This window comes from Colletotrichum truncatum, assembly GCF_014235925.2.
Source record: "Colletotrichum truncatum strain CMES1059 chromosome Unknown Contig_0007, whole genome shotgun sequence".
Lineage (NCBI taxonomy): Eukaryota > Fungi > Ascomycota > Sordariomycetes > Glomerellales > Glomerellaceae > Colletotrichum > Colletotrichum truncatum.
In genome coordinates, this window is record NW_027222404.1 from 1,319,382 (window position 1) to 1,343,850 (window position 24,469).

At 51.3% G+C, this 24,469-nt stretch overlaps 10 protein-coding genes across 10 annotated transcripts; 2 read left to right on the plus strand and 8 right to left on the minus strand.

Annotated features, from left to right (window-relative positions):
- Positions 1-471: 471 nt before the first annotated feature.
- CTRU02_210777 (udp-glucose 4-epimerase) lies at positions 472-1,377 on the minus strand (the record flags this gene model as incomplete). Its single annotated transcript, XM_036721979.1, has 1 exon — positions 472-1,377. One exon carries the CDS (start codon positions 1,375-1,377, stop codon positions 472-474), a length of 906 nt encoding a protein of 301 aa, XP_036586351.1.
- Positions 1,378-2,237: 860 nt separating this feature from the next.
- On the minus strand, positions 2,238-3,425 carry CTRU02_210778 (endo-beta-1,4-glucanase D 5; the record flags this gene model as incomplete). The annotated part of the gene is made up of 4 exons (XM_036721978.1): positions 2,238-2,291; positions 2,356-3,048; positions 3,120-3,260; positions 3,315-3,425. 4 exons carry the CDS (start codon positions 3,423-3,425, stop codon positions 2,238-2,240), a joined length of 999 nt encoding a protein of 332 aa, XP_036586350.1.
- An 897-nt stretch (positions 3,426-4,322) lies between these two features.
- On the minus strand, positions 4,323-8,081 carry CTRU02_210779 (p-type calcium ATPase; the record flags this gene model as incomplete). The annotated part of the gene is made up of 2 exons (XM_036721977.1): positions 4,323-5,411; positions 5,469-8,081. 2 exons carry the CDS (start codon positions 8,079-8,081, stop codon positions 4,323-4,325), a joined length of 3,702 nt encoding a protein of 1,233 aa, XP_036586349.1.
- A 1,998-nt stretch (positions 8,082-10,079) lies between these two features.
- CTRU02_210780 (uncharacterized protein) lies at positions 10,080-11,474 on the minus strand (the record flags this gene model as incomplete). The annotated part of the gene is made up of 1 exon (XM_036721976.1): positions 10,080-11,474. One exon carries the CDS (start codon positions 11,472-11,474, stop codon positions 10,080-10,082), a length of 1,395 nt encoding a protein of 464 aa, XP_036586348.1.
- Positions 11,475-12,836: 1,362 nt separating this feature from the next.
- Positions 12,837-14,009, minus strand: CTRU02_210781 (uncharacterized protein; the record flags this gene model as incomplete). Its single annotated transcript, XM_036721975.1, has 2 exons — positions 12,837-13,890; positions 13,987-14,009. The coding sequence occupies 2 exons, from the start codon at positions 14,007-14,009 to the stop codon at positions 12,837-12,839; spliced, it is 1,077 nt and encodes a 358-aa protein (XP_036586347.1).
- Positions 14,010-16,611: 2,602 nt separating this feature from the next.
- Positions 16,612-18,057, minus strand: CTRU02_210782 (glycoside hydrolase family 30 protein (endo-beta-1,6-galactanase); the record flags this gene model as incomplete). Its single annotated transcript, XM_036721974.1, has 1 exon — positions 16,612-18,057. One exon carries the CDS (start codon positions 18,055-18,057, stop codon positions 16,612-16,614), a length of 1,446 nt encoding a protein of 481 aa, XP_036586346.1.
- A 1,434-nt stretch (positions 18,058-19,491) lies between these two features.
- CTRU02_210783 (uncharacterized protein) lies at positions 19,492-20,709 on the minus strand (the record flags this gene model as incomplete). Its single annotated transcript, XM_036721973.1, has 1 exon — positions 19,492-20,709. One exon carries the CDS (start codon positions 20,707-20,709, stop codon positions 19,492-19,494), a length of 1,218 nt encoding a protein of 405 aa, XP_036586345.1.
- An 887-nt stretch (positions 20,710-21,596) lies between these two features.
- Positions 21,597-22,455, plus strand: CTRU02_210784 (uncharacterized protein; the record flags this gene model as incomplete). Its single annotated transcript, XM_036721972.1, has 2 exons — positions 21,597-22,364; positions 22,426-22,455. 2 exons carry the CDS (start codon positions 21,597-21,599, stop codon positions 22,453-22,455), a joined length of 798 nt encoding a protein of 265 aa, XP_036586344.1.
- A 333-nt stretch (positions 22,456-22,788) lies between these two features.
- Positions 22,789-23,263, minus strand: CTRU02_210785 (uncharacterized protein; the record flags this gene model as incomplete). Its single annotated transcript, XM_070205511.1, has 2 exons — positions 22,789-23,173; positions 23,223-23,263. The coding sequence occupies 2 exons, from the start codon at positions 23,261-23,263 to the stop codon at positions 22,789-22,791; spliced, it is 426 nt and encodes a 141-aa protein (XP_070060754.1).
- Positions 23,264-23,675: 412 nt separating this feature from the next.
- On the plus strand, positions 23,676-24,251 carry CTRU02_210786 (uncharacterized protein; the record flags this gene model as incomplete). The annotated part of the gene is made up of 2 exons (XM_070205512.1): positions 23,676-24,083; positions 24,147-24,251. The coding sequence occupies 2 exons, from the start codon at positions 23,676-23,678 to the stop codon at positions 24,249-24,251; spliced, it is 513 nt and encodes a 170-aa protein (XP_070060755.1).
- Between the last annotated feature and the right edge of the window lie 218 nt (positions 24,252-24,469).

Genomic DNA, 24,469 nt, shown 5'->3' on the forward strand with positions numbered 1-24,469 from the left:
TGATGTAAAAGAAAACAGGTCTGGTAAAGACGAGGTTATGAAATTCCGAGAGTTTCATGGGCCAACACCATAATCCTTGCTACCAAAACAGTAACAAAGCGTGCGGGGTAGAAGTACAAAGACAACCGAGCTTTCCCACGATATTAGCACATCCCCAATCAAAGAAGAATAAAAGGATCTTTTGTGAGGAGAAGGATGGGAATTTTAATGGAGCCCTTGGACGGACAACTGACGACTAATGGCAATAGACGGGATACGATTTGTTGGTGCGACGTGGTGGAGCAAACCGTGCTGCGGTGACGAGTGTTGGAGAGAACCCCGCACCATCCCGGGGAACAGTCCGGCTTATGGATGCCGAAGCCGCTTCCCTGCAGCATATTCCCATGCCCACTACTATGTACACGGCCTGTATGCCCTCCTAACGTGAACAACCTAACAAGAATTCAAGGCTTGCTGCTCTGATATTTCCAGCTACATGTACTTTTTCTTGGCGTCAAAATACTTCTTCCACGAGTGTTCTTCCTTGAATCCCAGCAATGTCTGGATCTTCTTGTTCGACATTGGAGCTTCATACTCTCCCATTTCTCGAGTGAAGGGTGTCGCAGGACTAACACGCTTCAAGAATTCAGTTGTCGATTCAGAATTTGTTATCTCGTTGTTGGTGGCATTGAACACCTGCCAACCCAGCCCGTTCGTCTCAAGGCCCAAATGACACATCTGCCCAAGGTCTCTGGCGTCTGTGTAAGACCATCCATGAACATCCCAAGATTCAGGTTGGCCGACATAGCTGGAAAAACTCTCGGCATACTTTTCCGGTTCGATGACGGCACCGATGCGCAGGCAATAGATGTCGATGTCAAAGCGACTCGCGAAGCTCCTAGCAACCGTCTCTCCGACAAGTTTCGAGAGGGCGTATGGATCAGTAGGGTTACAGTCGATAGCCTCATCGATAGGAAACGATTCAAAAGCTCGATGTCCCTCGGCAAAGGTAACGCCGTAGATGGTGACGCTACTCGCCAGAATGATCTTCTTGACGCCCAGTTTGCAGGCTGCCTCGACGACGTTGTGGAAGCTCGTCACGTTGGTCTTGAATATCTCGTTATCGGGGGCAAGCATCGGCCGAGCATAGCCAGCGAAGTGGAAGACCGCGTCCGGAACCGATGCCTTTTCCAGGGGCTGGTTTAGGCGGAATTGCGTATGAAGGGCACTGTATACCTGTCCAGAGTCGGTCACATCGCATTTCATGGTATGGACAGAGGGATTGTCGAGAGGTGAGATATCGAGGTTGATGACCTCGTGGCCGTAGCGTATGAGTTCCTGGATGACCCAGCGGCCTGCGACGCCAGAGCCTCCGGTAAAGACTACGCGTTTTCCCATGGTTTCCTGCCTTTGTGTTTGTAATTGCAAGATGTTCAAGTTTTTTTTACGCTGACTGAAGTTTGTCAAGTTGATGTCGAGAGTAGTGTCTGAGATTCCCTTGGAATGCCCGGCCAACGTCACCCGAGGATATGTGGTTTATCAAGGCCCCGAAGTTGCACCGACCCCAGGTTCCCCTCCCCAACTCCCCCAAAGCTTCCCCGCACAGCTGCGGTTCAACATCGCTGAAGCTCTCAGCGAGGTTGCTGAATACTGTCAGATTTCGCGCTGTATACTTGATTTGGCCTACCAAGGGGACAATCAAGGGCCGATGAAAGATTTCAAGGTAGAGGCTTAGATCTAATCATAGAAGATGCTTAACATCGTATCATCTCACCGAGAAAAGTTTATATAACCCATTTTTAACCTTTAAACATTCTTCTAGATATATCCTTTTGCTCTGGCCTCATCAATAGTAGCACTCCTCACTAGCTTCTTGAAGGCTAAACTCTGTACAACTCACAGTTGTCAATCAGCTTATGTGCCGATTTGTTATCGTATTTGGTACGGCTTTATTACTCATCATGCTCGTATTGCCCTCTGCATGGATGTATTGAAGCACTCAAGATCCTCGGGAGCAAATGGGAAACCTTGCGGCTAAATTCACAGCGAGCAATAACCTAGGTAAGATACGGCTAACCGACGCCAGACAAGAGCAAGTCAATATTCCTGTTGGGTCTTTTCTTGTGTAATCATCACAGAGGCTTACTAAGACTAAGGCACATTAATTTACCGTCAAGGCCTTCCGACTTGCTCACCACTCCGATGCCAGCAATCTCCATCTTTAATCCTCTTAACGAAACCACACCAACTCATCAGCCTCAAGCACATTGGTAGTAATAGGGAGCCGAGACTCCTTGGCACGTCGAGCCAGACTATCAAACAAACGATGTTAGTCGTCTCCTCAGAAAAGAGTCTCCGAAAGGAATCTAAACTCACCGCGCACGACGTACAACCGGTCCATCCCTGTCCGCCACACTGCTGGTACTTTGGAACAGTGCAAGATGGCGGACTACCAGTACCACCCCCGGGAGGAGGCGCGCCGCCGCCGCCGCTCACCGGGATCGCGGAGCCCTTCGGCCCCTTGCTAGCGTCACAAGTCGAAGCACACCCACCGCTGCATCCCTGACCGGCCGTCTTGGTCGACCCGATCGACGCGACCGCTCCGCCGGGGATGACGTACCCGGACAACTTGGAATGGATGTTCACCAGGATACCAGGGTCGCTGGCCTTGTACGCGCCGGGGAAGTTGAACGTCGCGGGCTTCGCCGTGCCCGTACCGCCCGTGACGGAGATCTGGTAGCACGTCATGTAAAACTGCGCGCCGCCCGACGAGCCGGCGGTGTGCAGAGCGATGACCTCGGCCCTGAGCAGGTAGTCGCCGTCCGCGAGGTCTTTGCTGATGGGCACGTCCACTTTCCCGCAGCACTTGTTGAGGTCCTTGACGCCCCAGTTGTCGTCGTCGCCGGAGCCCGCGCCGGACTTGGCGGTCCAGCCGTTCTCGAAGATCTTGAACCAGCCAGAGGACCCGTCGGCCGAGCCGGCGTTGTCGACCTTGCTGAGGTAGACTATCACTGGGCCGTAGTGCGCGCCGCCGATGGCTTCGACGTTGCAGTTTCGGTCGCCCGGTTGCTGTCACGAGTCACACACGCACATTAGAAAGATGAAAAACGAAGTGGAAGAGATCGGAAGAGGGTTTGTACCGCGTGCATCTCGACGGTGACTACGCCGCCTGCCTTGACTGGGCATTTGGCACCGACGCCTCTACCTCCGCCGACATTGCAACGGATGTCGGAGCCGGCGACGTTGGTTACGGGAGAGTTACTGGGAGGAACTCTGGCGCACTGTGACCCGTGGAGTAAGGTCAGCACATGAGGTTCGGACTAATGGAGAGGAATAGGGGTGCTTATCATGTCAACTCCGTCGACCCAGAGTTGTTGAAAGATGGCATGGCCAGCGGCCTCCTGGGCAAGGAATGCCGCACACGCCGCAAAGACGATCGACTTCATACTTCCCAGAGTTGTGTTTTTTGCCGTAAAACGAGCCCGGTTGTAACTTTGGTGATCTTCAGATGCGGACCAAAATCTGAGAATGCACAAGAAAAACCCCAAAATGGTCTCCCTCTTATACACTTGCCTTCCCATCTCACTCCCCTCGACTTCATCCGCAATGTAACGTCTTCAAAGGGAACTATACCATCCAGACAACAGCCATCTCCGGTACCCTATCCAGATGGTGCCAGCATCTAGAACTTTACCAAAGCCCATATCGGCCCTTCGCCTTAGCGCGGGATGGTCGCCACGGACAACATGTCCCGGCTCGCCACACGGCACATCTCTGACACCCAAGTATATACACACACATCTGCAGCTCCACAAGGTATTATGCGAAGGAAAAGAGCACGAGGCCGGTAGAGGCGAGGGTGTGCTCGCAACCCGAGTGGTCGAGCCCTCCCCCCGGTCTTGGCAATTTATGAGGCTAATATAGCCGGTAGCCCGGCAGAAGTCACCGGCCAGGCGCGTTCCGTGAGTGAAGCGAGGAGGGGAAGCAGGGTAGCATTTGGCCACGGTAGATATCCGGCCACTCGGGAATTTTGATGTTGGGCTAACATCAAATCAATGAGATCACCTGGCGTTTGTTTTTCTTCCTTTCCAAGATGTATGCTGGCATTTCGCACTCGCCGACGGCACTACCACACTTTCAGAGTTTGTAAAGCAATAAAATAGTATTCATTCAAGATATCTAACATGACGCTGGGAGCATAAGACATAGAGCCGGCCTAGTTACTAAGATGCTGTTATTACACGACATTTTATGTATATATCCATGTCTCGTTCACGCGTGAGCGTGCTGTATGCGAAATCAAACGTTCCCCCAAACACCGTAAAATGCACATGTAGATCTCATTATGGCGATGGGCGGTGCAGGTACCGGAGGATCTCCGGGTCCTGGCTCGGAGGGCACTTCTTCCCATCTACCCCGATAGAAGTAAGTAGAATTGGGTCATCCTTGGCCGTGCCGGGGTGCACCTCGATGCCGTAGGATAACTCGACCTTGGCATACCTCGCGTTCTCGATGAGTTGCGGAACGTCAATCTCGTTATCGCCTGTCCCTGCCTTGGCGGCTCTGATCAAAGCCTCTCGCTGGGCAGCGGGAATACTGGACACTCGCCCAGCGAGACGAGAACCGGGCGGCGGAGTGGTGCTGCCCCATTCGTAGTTCATCGGCCGCAGTAGCGCGGCGCCAGTCTGAAGCACCCAGCTCTCAGCAGCACCCATGTCGTCGATTTCTTCCTCTGCCTTCTTTCGCCATCTTGGGGGAAGAAGCTTGGAGAAGCCGCGGGCAGTCTTGATGGCGCCTCGCTTGATTGCTTGGAACAGCGCGTACACGTGCTTATCCGGAATCTGACGGATGAGGGCGCCGAGAGGGATGACAAGCACACCAAACAGCATCGACCAACCCCATTGCGGGCCACTGAGAGGGCGTGTGTCAAAGGCCTGCCCACCCTTCCAGATAATAATCATTTGTCCGGCGAGGGTGGCACACTGCACGCCAATGAACCAGGGGTTGCGGAGGACACCTTGGTACCAGATGTTGAGTTTGTTGTCGACGCGGCGGCAGTTGTGCTGATTAAAGAACTGCATAAACACGTAAATATTAAAAATCATCGTCTGGAGAGACTGCCTCTCGCCCTCGGTGGTCGGCTGGTAAAGCGCCTCGCCGGCGTAGTGGAGCGTGAACATGACGACCAGTTGGTAGATCGCCTGGCAGAGAATCATCTTCCACATGGTAATCGTTACAATGGGTGCCTTGCGTGGCTCAGGTCTCTGTCTGAGGAAGTCATGAGAGGGGTAGTCGGTGGCTAAACCAAGCGAGGCAAAAATGTCCATGATGAGGTTAATCCAGAGAAGCTGGACAATGGTGAAAATGGAGTCGCCAACCAACTCGGAGACAACGGTCAATGTACCGGCAGTGATGTTAATGGTAAATTGGAACTTAAAGTCAGTCAGCATAAACATGTTACCTTCAGCAAGAAAATTACAGCCACTCACCTGCAGGAACTTCTTAACAGCAATGTTCACCGTTCGACCCCAAATTAGAGCCTTCACAATCGAGGCAAAGTTATCGTCAAGCAGGATGATCGACGCAGCCTCCTTGGATACTTCGGTACCTTGAATGCCCATAGCAAATCCCACGTCAGCGGCCTTGAGTGCCAGAGCGTCATTAGTACCGTCACCAGTGACGGCGACCGTCTCGCCCATTCCTTTCAGATGGGTCACGAGGAGCAGCTTGTCCTCCGGACTGGACCTCGCCAAGACCTGGAGCCGAGGGATGACCAGATCCAGCTGCGCAGGTGTCAGTTTCCGGAAAGTCGGACCGTCCATCGCCAGTCCTCCAGGTGTGTAGATGCCACACTCGGTCGCAATGGCCTTTGCAGTCAAGAAGTTGTCGCCGGTAACCATCCGCACGAAGACGCCAGCTTCTTGACACTGTCGCACGGAGTCGGGAACTTCGGGCCTCAGCGGGTCGCGGATGCCAAACACGCCGACGAACGTCATCTCGGCAAAATGCTTCGGGAATTTGATGGAGTCGGGGTCGTCGGGGTTTTCAAAGGCCTCGGAGGCATCGACATCTTTGTACGCCACCGCAATCGGCCGCAGCATCTGCTTCGCATAGTCTCGGATCGATGATCTCAGGTTTTCTCGGGCGTCGCTCGTTATCGCCTCAGTGGCGAGTCCCTTCTTGGGGTCTTTGATGATGGTAGTGCACTGATCGAAAACAACCTCCGCGGCACCCTTGACTAGCAGCCGGTAGTTGCCGTCCGAAAGCTTCGCCATTACGGCCATCCATTTGCGTGACGCGTCAAAGGGAAACATGTCGACAATCTCATTGTTCGCTCGCTCTTCGTTGAGAGGCCCCATGCCCAGGAAATCGCGTCCGAATCGGAGCAGTGCGGTCTCGGTGCTGGTTCCCATGAAGCCGGGCTCCTTGGGGTTGTCGCTCTCAAATGCAGTGGAGTTTAACGCAACACTGTTTCTCATCAATACTTTCACGTCCCCGTCAAGCGAGTCGAGTAGCCCTCTCGGGTTATCATCGCTCACGCCAGAGTCGCTAAGGGCACCTTTCTCAGGTTCCTCTGCAGGGGTGACTGCCTTTGGGACATCTCCGAACCGCTCAGAGGTACCGATGCGGCCGGCAACGACAGTCATGTTATTCTGCGTCAAAGTTCCCGTCTTGTCGGAGCAGATACACGTGGCGTTGCCCATAATCTCACAGGAACGAATAAGGCGAACCAGGTTCTTGTCCTTCAGCATTCTGGTAGTAGCAAAGGCAAGGGCGAGTGTCACTGCAAGGGCGAGACCTTCCGGCACAGTAATTACGACGACGGTGACGGCAAGGATAAGCAGCTTGAAGAAGGCCTCGGCCTTCTCCGAGGGACTTGCGCGCATGTTTCGCAGTCCTACCAGGAAACGGATGAAGAGGATGAGAAAGAAGATGATACCGGCAATAGCACCAAAGGTAATCAGTTGCTTCGCCAACTTGCCCAGTTTCTGCTGGAGGGGCGTCTCTTCCACGTCCTCTCGCAGCGACATTAAAGTCCGGCCGTATGTCGAATTTGTTCCCACCGAGGTAACCAGATATGCGCCGACGCCGCCAGACACGGTAGTGCCGCTGAGGATGAAGGGATCAGCCGCGGAGACACGATGGGCCTTCTTGCTGCGGATATCATTATCGCTAGGGACATTCTTGTGCACCAGTTCAGACTCGCCGGAGATGGTGGACTCGTCAACCTGTATACCCGAGCCCTGGACCAGAACTCCGTCAACAGCAACGACATCACCAGTTTCAATGTGCATGATATCCCCCACCATCACCTCGTATACGGATATGTTTTGGGTCTTTCCCGATCGGATAACCTTGACATCTCGTTGTTCTTTTCTTTCGTTCAGCTTTGCGAATCTGTGATTCTTCTGCCAGTCGGTTGCGGCGCTGGCGAAAACGATAACCACGATAGCAACGACCACGGTGACACCGTCGACCCATTGAATGTTGGGCTCGTCATCGGAAGCATCGATGGACTCGTAGATGCCTAGCGCGAGTGAGATTGTAGCGGAGAGCGTGAGGAGGAACATGAGCTTGTCGTTGAATGCGATCCATGCCAATCTCAGAAAGGACTTTTGCTTGCGCTTAGGAAGTCGATTCTCGCCGAAAATGCGTTTCCGGTCGACATACTTTTCCTCTTCATGTTGACCTAAATCCAAGTCAAGCTTGAAGGCGTGCTCGTGTGTCGACGAGGGCGGGAGGGGTGTAATCTCGGCAGGTCGATGAGCCTCGCTGGCAGCTACGGCCTCTTGAAAGGAGATGGTACCGTCGAGTTCTTTCTCGTCAACACTGAGACCGGCAGTGAGATCTGTCCTCAGACCAAAGGCCAGTCCAGGAAGCCCCCCGAAGGCTCGCAGTGCCGACAGACTTCGAGCTGTGATGAGTTTGTGTAGTTGTGTCGGGGTGAAGGCGAACTTGTTGTTTTGTATAATGGAATCATCGCGGAGGTCAAGTTCTTGTTCTTTTTCCTCTAGCAGCCTGTCTAGATGTTTGTCGTGAGAGCTTGACCCAGCTGGGCCGATGTCCTGCTGGCGTGGTACAGCAGTGATCTCGTCAGTCATTGTACCTTTGAAGCCCAGGATTTCGAAGGGGGCCGATGAGAAGTCGGTGAAGGTCAAAACTGGCAAGAATTGACGACAAGAAAAGAACAGCCAGACTAGTGCGGAACCGCAAGCCGAGCCCGGGTGGGTGTCTCTTTTGGTAATATGGCTTGTGGTACATTTTCGTATCTAGGGGACCTGGAGCCGCATGCTCGAGGGAAACACCAAGACGGATGTCGAGGGCCGCGTCATTGCATATCTTGGCGGATCTCACAACTGTGCCGAGAGAAATCCAAGGCTTTCTCGGCACGCTATGGAGATTTGACTGGTCCATTTTGTGTAACATTCTGGGGACAAGAAGCGCACTGCACAAGCCTTACGGTCTGGGGGAACGCTTGTGGGGACCTTCTTGGGGCCGGCCCCATCCAAGGTCAACAAGTAACACTCGGCGCTGCGACATTGCTGTGGCACGTGGTCTTCGGCGAGTCCGGGTTCGTTTGCCTCCTGGATATCTGCCCGATGACAGGATGAGGCGGAGTCTCCATTGTTGCAGCGAGTTTGGCAAATGCTCGGCCGTTCGCGGTGGGCGTCGGGGCCTCAAACGCCGTTTTTTCGGTGTCGGCGTGGCTGTGTTTTTCTCGGAGGATGAGAAGGAGATGTGGGTATTTTTTTTCTTCTGCTGTCTTTTTTTACAGGGAACCTCTGCCCATTCAGCCGCTAAGTGGGAAGCCTCAAAATGAAGTGTCAGCGGCTGTTCGGCAAAACAAGCGCCTTGGCCAGTGCAGATACAGGGTTTAGCGAGAGACTTGGCTTTGCCCCCCTGACATCACTCGGCTGCTACTTCCAGCATCCTTCACTGCCTTACGGAGTACTGCTAATCAGATGGTGGATGGTTGCAGCGCACTGGTTTTGCACTGACTCGTTTGGTCGTCTGTACACTCGTTGTAGAATCATCCTAATTGGTGAATTACGGAAGCTTGGTCTGGAGGTTACTGCTATTGACATGACGTCAATCCCCTGCTCAACATTCAATTACATGGGTTTATGTGTTTACTCTGGAGCAATATCTGCTATGTGCCTTCTATGTTAAACAGGTAAGTCAAGGTTACCAGCCATAGCTTGCAACTTGAGAGATTGGGGGCTCTCTGAAATATTGTTCAATGACCAGCTTAAGTAAAAGATAAACTAGCGTAGTATACAGTGGCTTTAAATGCCGACTTTTTCTAGAAAAATACCGGTAAAGCACAGGGTGAACCAATGTGACAAAATTCATCTTGGCCAACATGCTTCGTATGAAGCAAAGCCAATATTGGCTCGGTCCCGTGGCTTCTTTGGTGTGCTCACCCTCAACACTCCACCACATGTGGTCAGATCCATTTTGCCGCTAAGCTTTTACTCAACTCCGTCTCTTTACCACCGAAACTTTAAAGACAAGCAAATGACACACCTTCTTCCCTCTGTCTTGGAGCAAAACTAGTGATGTGAACCAACTAGGTGTCATCTGACTGTAAAATCTTCACATTCAAAAAAGTATGTTGTTGAGAAGGCCATCGGCACCATGACGCGTTTTACACGGCAATATTCATGAAGTGATGCGACGCCAGGTCCTCCATTTAGTGAGCCAGATACCGGTTTGAGGCAATGTCCCATCATCTACAGTTCACGTGGTCAAAACACATCAGGAAAAATAATCATACGTCTACTTTCCACATTGATGCTGTTATGCTCTCATTTACCAAGGCCAGATCATTTCTGCTTGGTACCAAGTTGACTTATACAAATAATCCACTGCGCATGCTTCCATCCCATGTTTTCATCCATCAACGGGTATCATACCAACCAATAGCCTGTCCAGAACCAGAATGCCATCATATACCAAGACGCCATACAAAAGCCAATGATAAACTCTCCAGAAATCTGGTGTCTCTCTCAAATCATACCAGACACTTTGCCGCCAAAGATCTCGACAGAGTCGTATCGGAGGACGGAACCACCAACTCTACCATTGACGAATCGCTGCTAGCTGTTCGATTGTGGGGAGTCGGTGGGAGTCTGGGTCACGGTAGCTTTAAGAGCTTCAATATGACACTTCGCGCACATTGGACGTGAAGTGAGGGGGACATCAGCCCAGTAGCTCTCAATCTGCTCCTCGTCAGACACATGGCGAGGTACCGTATCAATGATGTTTCTATCGTCAAATGCAAAGTCATCCATCTGATCGGCCTCTGTATCCATCGGAACCTCGTATGTGACTTGTCCCATCTCAGGGACAGAGCCGGTCTTCTCTGACGGGTGAACTGTTTGCTCGAACTGGTGTCCTTGCACGGGAGCTGAGCCAAGCTTCTGTCGATGGGCAACTTCACGGGGGCTAGCCGGAAGATGAACGTCACTCTCGCTGAAAACCTTTGGCTGGTAGGAACGGAATCTGTTCTCTTCGTCGAATGCAACGGCTCGACGGTAGCGAATCATGAGCAAAATGATGGTACTGGCGAAAGCAGAGGTAGTAACGCTCACAATAACCCAGACGATTAGGGCGGGCGGGGCAGCTACATCAGCGACGGTGAGTGTCACCAGTGATGAGATGGAGATGAATGTGTTGGCGATCAGGAAGAGTGTAATAGCAGCAGATCCGCGGAACGCGTCCTTCTGAAGGCTAAGACGTTGATACCAGACTGTGGTAGGCTTTGCAATGCTGTCGAGCTTTTCATCGGGTTGGCCAACATTGGCCTTGGGTGAGCGAGGGTTCCAACGGCCGCCGCGGAACGGGTTAAAATGCTTCTTGTTGACCTCTGTAATAGTCTCCGCGGATTGAGCCTGATGAAGAGGCTTTTCAACCAGCTCGGGGACGTTGGCAAGGTTGCGTGTCGTTTCATTGTAGGCAAGTTGAGGCGGGTGCAGCTCTAGGAGGCGCGCGTTTGGATGGTTGAGCTGGAATTCATCGAGCGATTCAGACACACTGACTTTGCCGGGAGGGCTTTTCTTAGAGCCCAGATTGAAAGGGCTTGATGATGATGTGACACTACGAGTGATGGGTACCATTACTCGAGGTGTGGCGTCTTGGAATGGCCAGCGAGGAGTGGTAGGGACATTGGCCGCATGCTTTCTGTTAGAGAGTGGGTGTCTTGGGAAGATCATTGACTCTCCATGTATGGTAGAAGGTGTATCGTCCGCGATCTTGTCGTCTGAGGAGTCGGTCGAGATGGGCGAAGGAGGGTTTGGAGTGACAGGGCGCGGATCAAGCTTGTGCTCCTGGTCAGGTTTTTCAGAGGCACTGTCGCACATGGGTTCCATGATCTCAGGCTTGGGGGGAGGGTTCTTGAACATGGCGAACTCTTCCAAAGAAGGATAAGCAGTGCTCTGGCTAGCAACAGCAGTCGTTGCCGTGCTGAACGAGGCCTGTCCTTGCAGCGGCATGGTTATGATGTTTGAAAAAAAGATATCAAAAGAATGTGATCGGCTGCCTTCCGTCTGTTATCGCGTACGACACGAAGAATCAAATAATGAGCGAAAAGAGTTTGTAAAACAAAGAAAGAAAAAATCCAAGCCCAACGCAAAAAGAGAATGAAGCGAGTGATGAAATTGGAGAGAAGGTAGCAGCAGGGTGCGAAAGAGTGGAAGGGAGGGGCACCAAAGAAAATATTGGTGAAAAGAGTGATCAAAAGAGGGAGGCACAAATGAAAAAAGATTTAGTGAAGGAACGAGCGACTGGGAAGGCTCAGAGGCAGGTGCAAATGAGAAGCATTATCCCATTACGGAAAGTGCCTTCTCAAAGCTCATCGTGAGACTGAAATCTCTTGATGATGACCTCCAATGACCTGGCTGATTGTTACTCAGCACCAAAACGGATGAAGCGAGGTTATCGCGAGAAAAGTGAGAAAGACTCTCAGTTCCAAGCCCTCATGAAATTTGCCGGAGGTCCCTCAGTAGATATTCACATTCATTGACTCAGGTTCAAACCCATCCTGGAATGCCGGATTTATGTAGTAATTATCGGGCATTCCGGCTGTCTACAAATGGCAATGCAGCACTTGTGTTTATTTTCATTTATTTGAATGTCTCAAATGTCCTTGCCACACCTGGCCAAGTCCAGCAGATCAACACTCAGAAGTCGCCTCTCCAGGTCCTCACTCCACGTGGTGGAATACTTTGAGGCAAACAAAACGTTCAAGGAAGGCGCGACCCTTCCTGATTCAGAAATTAATTGTGTGGAACTTTTTCTGTGTTTACCGTTTTCTCTGGAAGGAAGGAACGTGGGATGGTTTGAGATTTGTACCGGCCTCTTGGCGTCTTAGACGGAGTATTAGAATTGCCGATAGAAAGGAGGTGCTACGGAGGAGCTGGGGGCCACCTGTTGTTACTGTGCTACCTAGCCTGATTGTTCTTCTGCCCTTCTTCAAAAAGTAACGATTGTTCCTATCGAGAAGCTCCGATACTTTTCGGACGCTCCGAAAACATCCCGCTGTACGGGTTGATGTAGCCCATAGGACATATGGTATGCTATCTCATGGCATCCTAACCTAGGACAATACCAAGATATTTTTAATAGCACGCCCATAAGCATATCACTTGCTACTGGCTGGGTTTGAAATAACTTACTGGGGTGAGCCGCCGGGTGATGCACTCTGGATACCCCTCCGACTCCACAAACGCTTACAATGCCTTCATCACGTTTTTCAACAGTTGTTATACCTGGGTTGAAAGACTTGGTCGTGCAGCTCGTCAAGTACATACACTGTTGCTTCATTCTTTCCTATCCTTCACACAATGTCCTTAGGCCTAGACCTTGACCGAGGCCGCATCCTTTTTGTCAGCTTCCTTGGACTCTTCGCCTTGGCTAACTTCAGTTGGGGCATCATCAAGAGGAGCAACAGCAGCAGCAGCAACGGAGGTAGCAGTAGCACCACCAGCAGCGGCTGCCCGTTGGATCTGTTGCTCATTGTTGTTGGGGCTACTGACCACATCAAGCTCAACGCCTATGCCACTCTGAAGCCGACGACGAAGAACGATGCGCTGGCGCGCAATTTCCTCATCAAACTGGGCTTGGTTCTTCTGCCGATTAGCCATGATGAATGCCAACACAGACCAAATCAGCCCGGCACCGCTGACGCCCATCCAGACAAACCACTCCGGTCCCATGCTGTTGCCCTTGCTTCCCTGAACCACAAACAAGACCGCAGAAGTTATCAAACTGACCATCATCAGAATGCCAAAGATGAGAATTCCGCGATATATGGCGCGCTTGGCCGCAAGTCTCTTGTCACCCCCGTTCTCTCCAAAGGTCCTAACTCGGTGCAATCCGAGGGCCCGGTCGACTATGTCCCAAAAGTTCCTGCGCTCCCGCTGTAGTGTAATATGCCGGCGCTCTGCGTTCCGATCCCGGGCGCTGTCATTAACTCGGAGGAAGTGGGGTGACTGGATGTGGTTTGCAGGGAGGACGCTGCCGCCGGCGCCTTCTTGGATCGAGCCGGTATCTGTGTTCTTAACACGAATGATTGGGACCCCGTGGCTAGCTGTATTGTCCGTCTCTGGAGGCCAGTCTTCCCGGGTAAGCTGAAATGGCGAGCCAGCGACAAGGGGGCGGCGGCGTGGGATAGAAAGGGGTTCGCAGGGTGGAAAGGGGTTTGTCTTGTTGCGATTCTTGGAGATCTTGTCGACGAGTAAAAGCTCTCGCTGTCCCTTGTTGCTCAAGACTTTGGCGGGTGTTGATGCAGAGCGTTCGTTTGACTTTGGGGATGTGAGTAGACCTTCGGAACCGCCGGCGGTCTCTGCCCCGTTGCCCGGCTTGGTCTTTTCCTCTGATGTAGAAGCCATGTCACTCAACTCGGATTTTCTAATATTTTGTCAATTGTTTGACGAATGATAAGGCAGATTCGGATGAATGAATGGTAGATGAGACGGTTATGGTTTTGCTGGATCTTCCACTTACCTATCAGGCTGATGCTCGGCCATTTTGTATGTCTAGGTTTCTATGAACAATGCCTTGTGATTTTCATTGGAAGGTGTTCGGCCAAAGAGATTGTTCTCCCAGAAGAGTGACAATGGGGAGCGAGTACAGGGCAGTGCTAGGAGCTCCCAGAACCCACGCCGAAGCTGTATTTGAAAGCCGCTCAGCCAGATCGAATATCGTGGGAGAAGACAAGAAATTGTCATCAATGCAATCGATTGGATATATGGGGATGAAAGAAGGATTCAAGGCAGAGGTGGTTGAAAGAAGAGCAAAACCTTCAAATCGACGAGACGAGGGGAAAATAACAACATGACGACTCAGCAGCAGAGAATGAGACCACGTCGGTCAGAGGACTGCCGGAAAATGAGATCGTGGTTAGTGCCAGAATGAGCTTGAGCTGTTGTGACAGACAGGGTTGTGAGTTCTCGTGTTGGCCCAGACAACTGGACTCACCTAAACTATTGCATTGTGTTGCGAAGAGACTGAGCAGCAACATGGGTTGTTGATTCAAAGAGCATCTTTGAATGCTTATTTTCTCAGGTAGGTTGCAAAAGATCTGGTCGGCCAGTTCCAAAGACAGCTAGTCAAAGACCTTTGAGAATCGTGATACATAGGCCATTTCGGACTCTTTCTCCCAGGAAACAGCCTTGATGAAAGAAACCCTGCCCTATGTTTAAAGTTGGAGGACAAGGTCTGTCATGACAGCATCTCAAAGCAAATGAGAGTGCTTCTTTGTTTCAGAAGAATCAACTGCTTGGGGTACCAGCGTGACAAAAAATCACTTGACGAAAGGTATAGTGCCCTACAACTTATAAACTGGCAAGGTGAGAATCACTGATTAGCATTTCGGGGAAAAAAAAGCCATGGATGTTGTAAACTAACAAGCAGACAACACCCCATCAACAATTCAATCCCTGTAAGCCTTTCAACGTGTAGGGCAAGCTGTAAAACTCTAGATGCGAATTTACAGCCGTCAGTCAGTCTTGTTCCCACTCAACTGGGTCGGCGTCAGATTCAATTCCTGTACGAGGGTGGGGTGACAAGCTACCTGTACCCAAAATTCGGGAGGAATGTCATAAGGCAAGATGGCCGAGCGGTCTAAGGCGCTAGCTTCAGGTGCTAGTCAAGTAATTGGCGTGGGTTCGAATCCCACGATGATCAAGCTTTCGATCAGCACTCATGTACAAAACCAAAATCAAATGTTCTTTCCTCGCTGACGGGTGCACCCCTCCAGATTGGATTCTTAAGTGTCAGCACGATCGGTGGGGCCAAGATGGTTGCGCGTGATACAGGACGAGCTCCCATGAGCAAACCCCACAATATAACCATCTTTGCCACCTGTCATTTCCATCAACGGGATAACTCCCCAACCACACGGTTGGCATTCGTAGTGTAGTGGTTATCATCCAAGCCTTCCATCACTATCAAGTGAAGATCAGCTTGGGACCGGGTTTCGATTACCCGCGGATGCAACTTACCTTTTGAATTTTTTTTCTCTCCCTTTATTAGTCCCCAATTCATGGCTCAAATCAACTTGACGTTTGCATTTGCCAAACGGGTTTTTGGTGATGCCCAGGGTTTGTTTGTATGCCACCCCTGAATTGGTTGATCGATAACTTCATGAAATCGGGATGCTCGCATTAACGCGTGCATGAGTTGTAGATCTTCTCCGTTCTCCTCGGTGGATCAGTCAAACATTTCGTACGACCTTCAGTGATAGGTCGCTACGGAATCCAGAGATATCTTGATCAACATATTTTGTGTTGATCTCCCAGAGCTTAATCGGTACCTCAGGTACGGCCGTTCATTTCTCAGCACGGTCCATCGATATGAGCGCCCAATAAGTCCCGCAGTGTTGCCCCGACGCTTACCGAGACAGGCAGGTGGGGTCTGTTTCTGTGGCTTGCTGGGTACTGGCTACAGGCTGGTGTATCTTGCAGATGAAGCAGATAGACGCATCAACGACGAAGGCAGCTTATCGAAGGGTCACTATATTTTACAGTGTTAAGTTCAAAACTCAAGATGCTTAGCTGCCTCTACTTCCTATTGGAAACACCGAATATTCTTTCCTTTATCGCCACTTGGAGCTAACCCTAAAGTACACCTGCAGATGGAATTGCCTCGCGGCCCTGCGGCCTGATACCTGTCTCACATTCCATCGTCAACCCAGACTGGGAAATGCAAAGAAATTCAGTTTTTGAGAATGTTAAACAATTTTTTTTGTTTTCTTTCTCATGTACCGTCATGTCTGAGACGCGTCGTTTGACACGCGAAGAAACGTGAACAAGATACCAGGCTAGCACCTTTGCCAACTCCACCTGTTACATCGTTCAATACTACCTTAGCCAGTCTGGTGTAGTGGCCAATATGATGCTTTCGCATTGCTGAACAAGTTAGATGTAGTCTTGAGTTCGATACTCATTTTCGAATCATCTCCATTTTCTTTTGCTCATTTAACCTCGTAACATTGTCATCAATTGATTCTCACATCTCCCAGTGCATTCACGTCCTTCACTGACAATATTGCTGCATACTTTGCTCATCCATTTTGTCCATGTAAGAACTACTAACATTAAAGAGAAGACGGCCACCCTCCAAGACCATCTACAACTTGACATTTTCAATCTCAAAAGTCTGCACCATCTTGCTCTCAAACCACGACCAAAACTTGGTCCCATTAATCACCGTGTCCTGCGACTGAACATACCGATCCCCGCTGCCGCCAATCTGCGTCCTCCACCGCGTGACCTTGGCCCCGTTCGTCGAGGCCTGGGTGAACTTGCTCAGGTCGAAGTTGAGGTACTGCGCATCACCCCAGTTAACAGCCACAATCACCAGCTTCGACGTCTTGGCATCGTACGCAGCGACGACGTTATCCGAGCCTCCGTCAAGGATCTTCATGCCCTCGCGGATGTGGCGGGTGAACTGCGCAAAGACAAAGTACTTCTGGTTGACGCCCGCGAAGGCGCCGTTCTCGTTGTTGGCGTCGATGAGTCCCCAGCCGCCGCCGTCGAGGACTTGCCAGTACAGCCAGGCCGTCGGACGCAGCCACCTGAAGTCGAGGATGAGGTTGGAGACGAGGCGCTCGCCTGTGGCGTCGCCCTCGCCGTACTCGCTGTTCCACAACTTCTTCCCCTTGCCGGATACCAGCGCGTAAAGCTTGTCGCGGGCGCCGCTGCCATATTGATAGCCGTGGACGTTGATCCTGGCGACGTTGTTGAGCGCGCTGCCGAGGCCGTTGAATGTGCTCACGGCCTGGTCGTACAGCGACTCGTCGGACGCGGCGATGGCCATGCTCTGCAGTCCGCGGCTGTTGAGTTCCGTGCGGAGGGCGTTGATGATGGTCGCCTGCGTGGGCACGTCGATGTGGCAGCCCTCCTGAGTGCCGTCCGCCTTCCACCAGTTGGCGATCGGCTCGTTGAAAGGCTCCACGGTCTCAAACGTGATTCCCCAGTTGTCCTTCGCGTACTTTGCGATCGTCGCCATGTAGACGGCATGCTGGCCGAGGTTCCAGCTCTGGATGTTCTCGGTACCGTCGGCCGAGCCGGAGGGGTTGTGGTTCTTGCACATCCACCACATGGGCGAGTTGGAAAACAGCTCGAAGCGGTTCGCGCCGCGCGCCTTGGCCTTTTGCATCATCGCGCGCTGGTTGACGTCGACGTCCCACTTCCAGCTGGACGAGGTCGGGTCCGCGCTGTTCCAGTCGATCCAGTGGCCCTCGATCTGCCGCGAGAGAATCATCTTGGGAGAGACGACCATGGACTCGCCGTTGATGCTGTTCCAGCTGGACGCGCCGGCGTTGTGCCGCGCAATGTTGAAGCCGAGGCCGGGGAGGTTAACCCCCGTGAACGTCGTGGACTTGGTGGTGAAGAAGATGTCGGCGAGGTCGTCGCGGTTGCCGAACTTGCGCGCCCACCAAGCGAGGGAAGTGCCCCATCCCTCCCAGGTACCGCGGTCGGATTTGGCGTCGATAATGGTTGTTGTGTCGGCGGCGACGGGGGAGATGGCTGCCAGGCCTGCGGCCAGGATGGCCAGGTTGAGATGCTTCATGATGGTCTGGAGCAAGCCCGTTCGCCTGTGAGACTAGACAATCTGACAACAAATACAGACAAAAAACAGGGAGAGAATCCGGCCTCCTTTTGTTCTCTCCATGTCCCTCCTCGCCCAAGGCGTCTTACAGACGTCAGGGGACCTGACTCGGGAGGCGGGACTTCCACTCACTGGAGTCACATTGCAAACGGGGATGAGCGGACCGGGCGGGCAGGTAGTTTAGTTTGTATGGCGTCGGCCTGGAAATTTCACTTATACTATGTAGGTGATTTATGGCGGCGATATTGCGTTTGGGCGCGCCATCTGCCGTCTAAGCGGTGGTTCATCTGCATCTGGAGATTAGAGTTCGGTCGTCAGGGTCCGTCCCGAATGTAGTAGTATCGACAATCAGCTGATGATCATTTCCTAGATGTGTGAGAGAGAACCCCACCGCGAGGTTTATTTGGTCTTCAGAGTCACATTGCAAAGACGAGTTGCACTGCCCAGCCTAAGATCAATGCTCCGGACAATTCGGAGTGTGGGTTATTGGTGCACGACTCAGGCTTAATGGCTTGTCCAGCGACACGTGGTAGCATGATTATTGGCCCCCCCAAGAAACAAAAGATGACCACATGTGCAAGAAAACGAGATAAGACGCATACATAATTACTGAAGGGATCTTCCATGTTAAGGTTATCGCCTTGCTGACAACCCCGTTCCACATGCTCAATCCCGCCTCCAAAACTTGACTTTATTACCCGTCCATGCCCCGGCCCACTGTCATCCCAATACCTCCTGTATGTGATTCAATAGGTGTGGTTGTGCCTGGAGCTTCCAACTTCGGCAGAATATCCTGCAGACAGCTGTCAAAATCCGGGGTGGTTTGTGGGGTAAGAAACCGCTAGTGGTGAGATGCATTGCAGGGTGTGTCACTGCGGGAGGTGTGGTCTGCCGTCTGCATTGGCGGAAGATCAAGAGGAGCGGCTATGGGTGCCGTCCGCTTCGGCTCCGGGATCCGCGGGTAATGTCATGAGACCTCGTGTGGTTACGCGCTAGCGGAGTGATGCCGGGCAGGGAGTCTGCCTTCATCTAACGTAGTGGAATCGAAGGTTTCTGTTAGTGGAAAGGAAATTACCAATGATGGGCAGGGAGACTTACAAATAAATATAGAAAGAAAAACGCGAGAGCAATGCAAATAATCGCGCTTCTGTCTTCATGCCTTGCATGCTTTACGTTCCAGTTGTTGATGCGGCAACGCATGGCAAGTAGAGCTGAAGCCCGAGCGAATCTGAATTGTCTGGAGGTCAACCGATTGTTCGCCTCAAAGAGCAAAAAAAATTGGAACAAACCTTCTGGTTAATGGCCAAGCTCTCGTCTTTTACTGATTAAACTGGCGTAAAAGAGCAAGAAAGAAAAGAAAGCATGTTCAAGACCATTGTTACACTTGCCAACCAGTCACAAGTTGCCCTTTTTGACACCCTTCTTGTTGAGAGTGTCCGCCTTCTTGACAAAAGGCCACGGGCTTGCAATGTTGCCAGTAGATGATGCAATGAACGGAGAAGGAGCATATTCAGTAGGAGAATTTCCAAAGTCAGTCGTACCAGGAAAGTAAAATGGCTCCGAAGCCTCTTTTTTGGTTGCCTCAAGCTTTTGTCGAATCTTTTCAAGCGCAGGAGACGGCTTATACAGCGGCCTACCACCAGGTAGCATCCCAATGGGTTCGAGATTACCTTGAGATTGCTGTGTCGTGCAGATCCCATTCTCGGCACTCTCACGCTGCAGCGCCGCAGCCATCTCGCTCTTGGCTTGTTGGAGCTTCTGCCACAGCTCTGACTTTTCACGGTCAAGTTTGGAAAGGCGCCAAAAGACCGCTCTGGTATTCGCGTACCACTTCTCTTTCTCCCAAATGGCCAGGTGGTGGGAGTCGCGAAGCTCTATGATCTCGTGAGGTAGTTCGGAAGACGCAGGCAGTCGTTGAATGCAGTTGGCTACTTTGTACTCATGCAGAGCTTGTTGTAAACGATGACGAGAAGCGCGAACTGAAGCATCGAGAATATCGGGCGTCGCACTGTTCTCGTAAGTGAGATCTTCGTAGAGTTCGTTTTGAGCTCTGTGCTGCTCTATGATCGACTTCAGCTCGGCAGTCAAGTTCTCAACTTTTTTCACCGCTTCTGCATGAGTCGGTACTGGGCCTCTTGAAGACACTACCCGGCGGCGCTTGGAAGGGGGCTTGCTCGGAGTCGACGGGGTAGAAGACTCGTTTCCCGATTGTCCATCAGTAATTGGCGGCGTCGCCTTGCGATGACGCCCTGAGTAGCTGAGCGGAATGGTGCTGTCGTCTAAGGTTGGAATTTCAATATCTAAGTAATTGTCGGTGTCACTTTGCATTGTAGTCGCCGTTGAGGGCGTGTTAACTCTGTCCACGGAGCCATCGAGCTTCTGCTTCTTGAGTTTGCGTGTGCGAACAGGTAGGGGAGTCTGAAAGGGCTCTTCCACCTCTTCATCATCTGTTTCAGACTCTACGGAAACGCTTCTCTCGGTTTCTGAGTCTTGGCTCCTGTCCGAGCCACTATTTTCAGCCACTTGAGAATCCGTCGGCACCGCTCTCTTCTCCTCCTTAATACCGGATGAGGACGTGACCAAAGTCAACTTGGAAGTTTTACCGGACTGCATACTGCCGTGCAATGCTGCTTTTCCAGGAAGAATTGGATGCTAATTATGACGATACTGAAGCTGATGATGTTGGCGTCAGGTCATTTCCGTCAGGCTCTGGCTTTTTATTTTCCGTTAATTTGGCAAGTCAAAGATGCGACTTTCTTTCATGGTCAATACCAAAACAGCCAAGACAGAACAACGACAGTGGAAAGGTAGATATCTTTACCTTCTGTGTAAAAGCAACTGATTGCAAAGATCCCTCATATGCCGAGGAAAGTAAAGCCGGCAAGCTTTGTAGAGGCTTCCCGAGGAACTGACTGTCCTCGAACACGAGCAGTAGGTCAGTAAGAAAGTCTGTCAATGTCGAATGATACCAACGGCGATATTTGTGCGCTTCCACAGGCTGTTCCTCGCCACAACGATGAAGTTCTCTTGGGAAAGCCCTCGAAGGGTTGCTGGTAGCTTTGGGGATGGTTGTCTACAAGAAGAGGCCTCCTTCGTAGAAAGCATCAAAGAGGTCATGGAATGCCGTGGAGCAGACCTCTCACCTATCACATGATCCTAGCCCTTGTCGTCATGACGATGGATTTTAGATGTGGGTGAAGGTATCGTGAGGGCACACAGGGGCGAGAGCCATCTCGTCGGCAAGGAGAGTCCTTCTCTTTGCACCCTTTCTCACCGGCGTCGACGACTCAGCCGACTGAAAGATTTTCTCGACGCCTACAAGAGAATCAAAAAAGATATTCCTTCTTTCAAAACTTCTCTTTCTTCACCTCAACATTGATTCCTCCAGAGGTCCCAACATTGCTCAAGACACAAGACCAATCGACTTCTTTTGCAGAAAAACCGCGTACGTATAATGTACTGATTAAGGAAACGTTGCTTCTAACCTCAATGATAGCAATATGGATCGCGACCTCAGCGAGTCAGTCAATGCTGCGATTCTGCAGCACCTCCAGGGTATTGCAACCGCCATGAGACTGCCTCTCAGCAACGTCATCCGGTACAACGAATCCCTGTTGCTGAAGCTCCGCTTGCGTGAGGCAGCTTTTCAATCCAGTGAGGATATCCGCGAGACCATCCCCATGAGCGAATTTGCTGTCTTGTACCATGGATATCATGTCCAGACGGGCAGTGGTGTTGGTTGGATCTCTGGCACCCCCGTCACTTTCATGCCTTTCGTCAACGCGAACCATGCCAACTTTTACAACGTGATCCGGTACAATGGCCAGACTGGCGCCCTGCCCAATATCAGCGGCGTTCCTGTCCCCGGCATCTCTTCGGCTGGCAACTCTCCGTTGATTTTCATGCCTCCCACCGTCCAGGAAGCTAACCCCGGCTTCTTTGCTGGTATGGGCGCGCCTCGACCTGGCACTGGTGGAGGTTTCGGTACAAACGCCATCGCTGGCTACAATCAAGACTTCCAGGCTGTCAACAATAATGGCAACTTTCAGCCTGCTCAGAGACTGGAGGACTTTTTCACCAACGACCACATCGCCGGCAACTTCGCCCCCGCTGCTGAGGCTTCTTCCAGCGCCGCCGAAGCTTCTTCCAATGCTGCTGAAGAAGGTGCGGAGACGGATGAAGAAGAGGAAGACGACGAGGAGCAAGTTCAGTCACTGCGCTGCCACATCTGTGACAAGAAGTACAAGGTCGCCGGCTATCTGGCTCTGGTGAGTTACATTTGATACTGAACTACCCAGTCAGGGTCATTTACTGACGAGGAACATGTAGCACCTGCGCAACGTCCATAACGAGAACTAAAGGACTCTGGAATCCACACCATTCAACTAACCTTGCACCAAGGGTTGTTTCTTTGGGTTCTGGTTGGCTCGGAATGGATCATGATTTCTGTACTCAATGCTGGAGTAAGCAGTGTGTTTTAATCACCGGCTGAAAAGTGCGTTGGACGTTTGGTATCGCAGATAGTTATTGCTCAGTTGAGCCTATGGAATTACCAAACAAGGTTGATTCACAAAATTTCCATGTTCACGGGTGATTGAGTTTTTGAATGCTTGCCTGTTTCTCCCTATTTGCCATTCTGCCCCAAAAGTGGCCTTGCACTACGACACATCAAACTTCCTCCAGTTTCTTGTCCTACGCAGTGAAGCCAAAGTCCTTGAAAATCACTCTCTGCATGTTTTCAAGCTCCTCATCAAGGAACATGGAAAAGGCATCTTCAATTTCCTCGCAATGGTTCGCATCGGAATCCAACGTGAGATCAACCTCCTTCCTTGCCGAGCTTTCTTCTTTTTTAGTGCCTGCAATCTGTCGATACTGAGCCTTACGAGTCTTAGTAGTCTTTCGTGTATGCTTGGTGACTCTGTTGGTGTGAGAGATGATCTTCTCTTTGCGTTCCTTTTCTTCAGCGTCCTCATAGACACCACCAGGACCAGGGCATGTCTCGCATAAACGATCAAGAGTGGCTATGACATCGCCAAGCTCCTTTTCGATGGCCGCTGCAAACTGTTCAGAGGCCGAACTGGCTTCTTATCAGATTTTGTACTTGGCTTTGGATAGAGGAGAAATACCTGTCGCGAATAACCTTCTGACTGGCTGGAGTCTTCAACATTTGTTCTTGCATCTTGTTTGGCTCGAGCCTGGCTGAGGAGTGACTTTGGTATGGCACGGAGGGAAGTTAGAAGGGAGGAAGGGGCTTTGGATGTTGTTTCCCTTCCAATATCTCAGTGACTCACAGTCTACGAATTTCTGGGGTTAATACTTTGAAGTACTGGAAAGACCGGGCTGACGAGTTCGGGTTTCTGCAACTTCTACCTCAATCAGATTTTCCTTCCCTCCTGCGTCTGATGCTTCTTTCTCTTTCTGCTTTCACTCTCTTGAGGCAGGTAAGATTCTTTATTTTCCCTTCCCTTCGGTCCCTTTGCAATTTATGTCCTTTCCATCCTGTTTATTTCTCTCTTCCTTTCTTCTACCTGTTCACACCATAAGACCACGCTCGCAAATCAAGGAAGACCTACGCAACAATGGGATCACAACTCCGCCAAGATATCCGCGCTGTGCTCCTGCGTATTGAAGAAGAATCTTTCCAAGACTGGGAAGATATCGTGCAGATGAACTACTGTGTGCCTAACTATATCACTACCGAGCGCTATAAGTTTGCCAATGAGCTCCTTTCAAGCTCCAACACCGAGTTGAACAGCACCAACGCCGCCGCTGATGCTGAACCTGTCGTTGAAGCTACCACTGCTGTTGCTGGTATTGTTGTCGCCCCCCCCTCTTCATCTTCTGCTGGGTCTATATCCGTCCCTGCCGCTGGCGGTATTGCTGTCTCTGAGGGAGCCGCCCCTGCCAGGGGAATTGCCATGAAGATCTTGTTCTGTACGGTGCCTGGGTGTTTCTGCTGGTATCAGGCTGCTCGCAGCCGCAACAGGGTAAGTACTCTCCTCCTCTTTTCTCATTGTTCTTCCCTTTGGATACTTACCAAATAATTACAGCACTATCAAGACTCCCACCAGAATCTGCCGATTCCTCTTTCTTCCGAAGGAGTCACCGAAGTATACCCTCAAGGGGATGCTGGAGATGAAGAGGAAGAGAGTTGAAGGACTACAACGATCAGGAAAACAGGAGGACTGCTGTCGAAATTTACACAAACTCTTTTCTGGAGAATTTATTGGAAACAAGGTTGTTGAGGAGATCTAATACGCCCACGGGTTGGTCATCGACCGCCGTTGGGTATCATCCCATTCCCATCTGTAAGTTAAGTGCTTCTACGATGAACTCTTATCGAAAGATCTTGCATTGAATTTCTGTGATAACA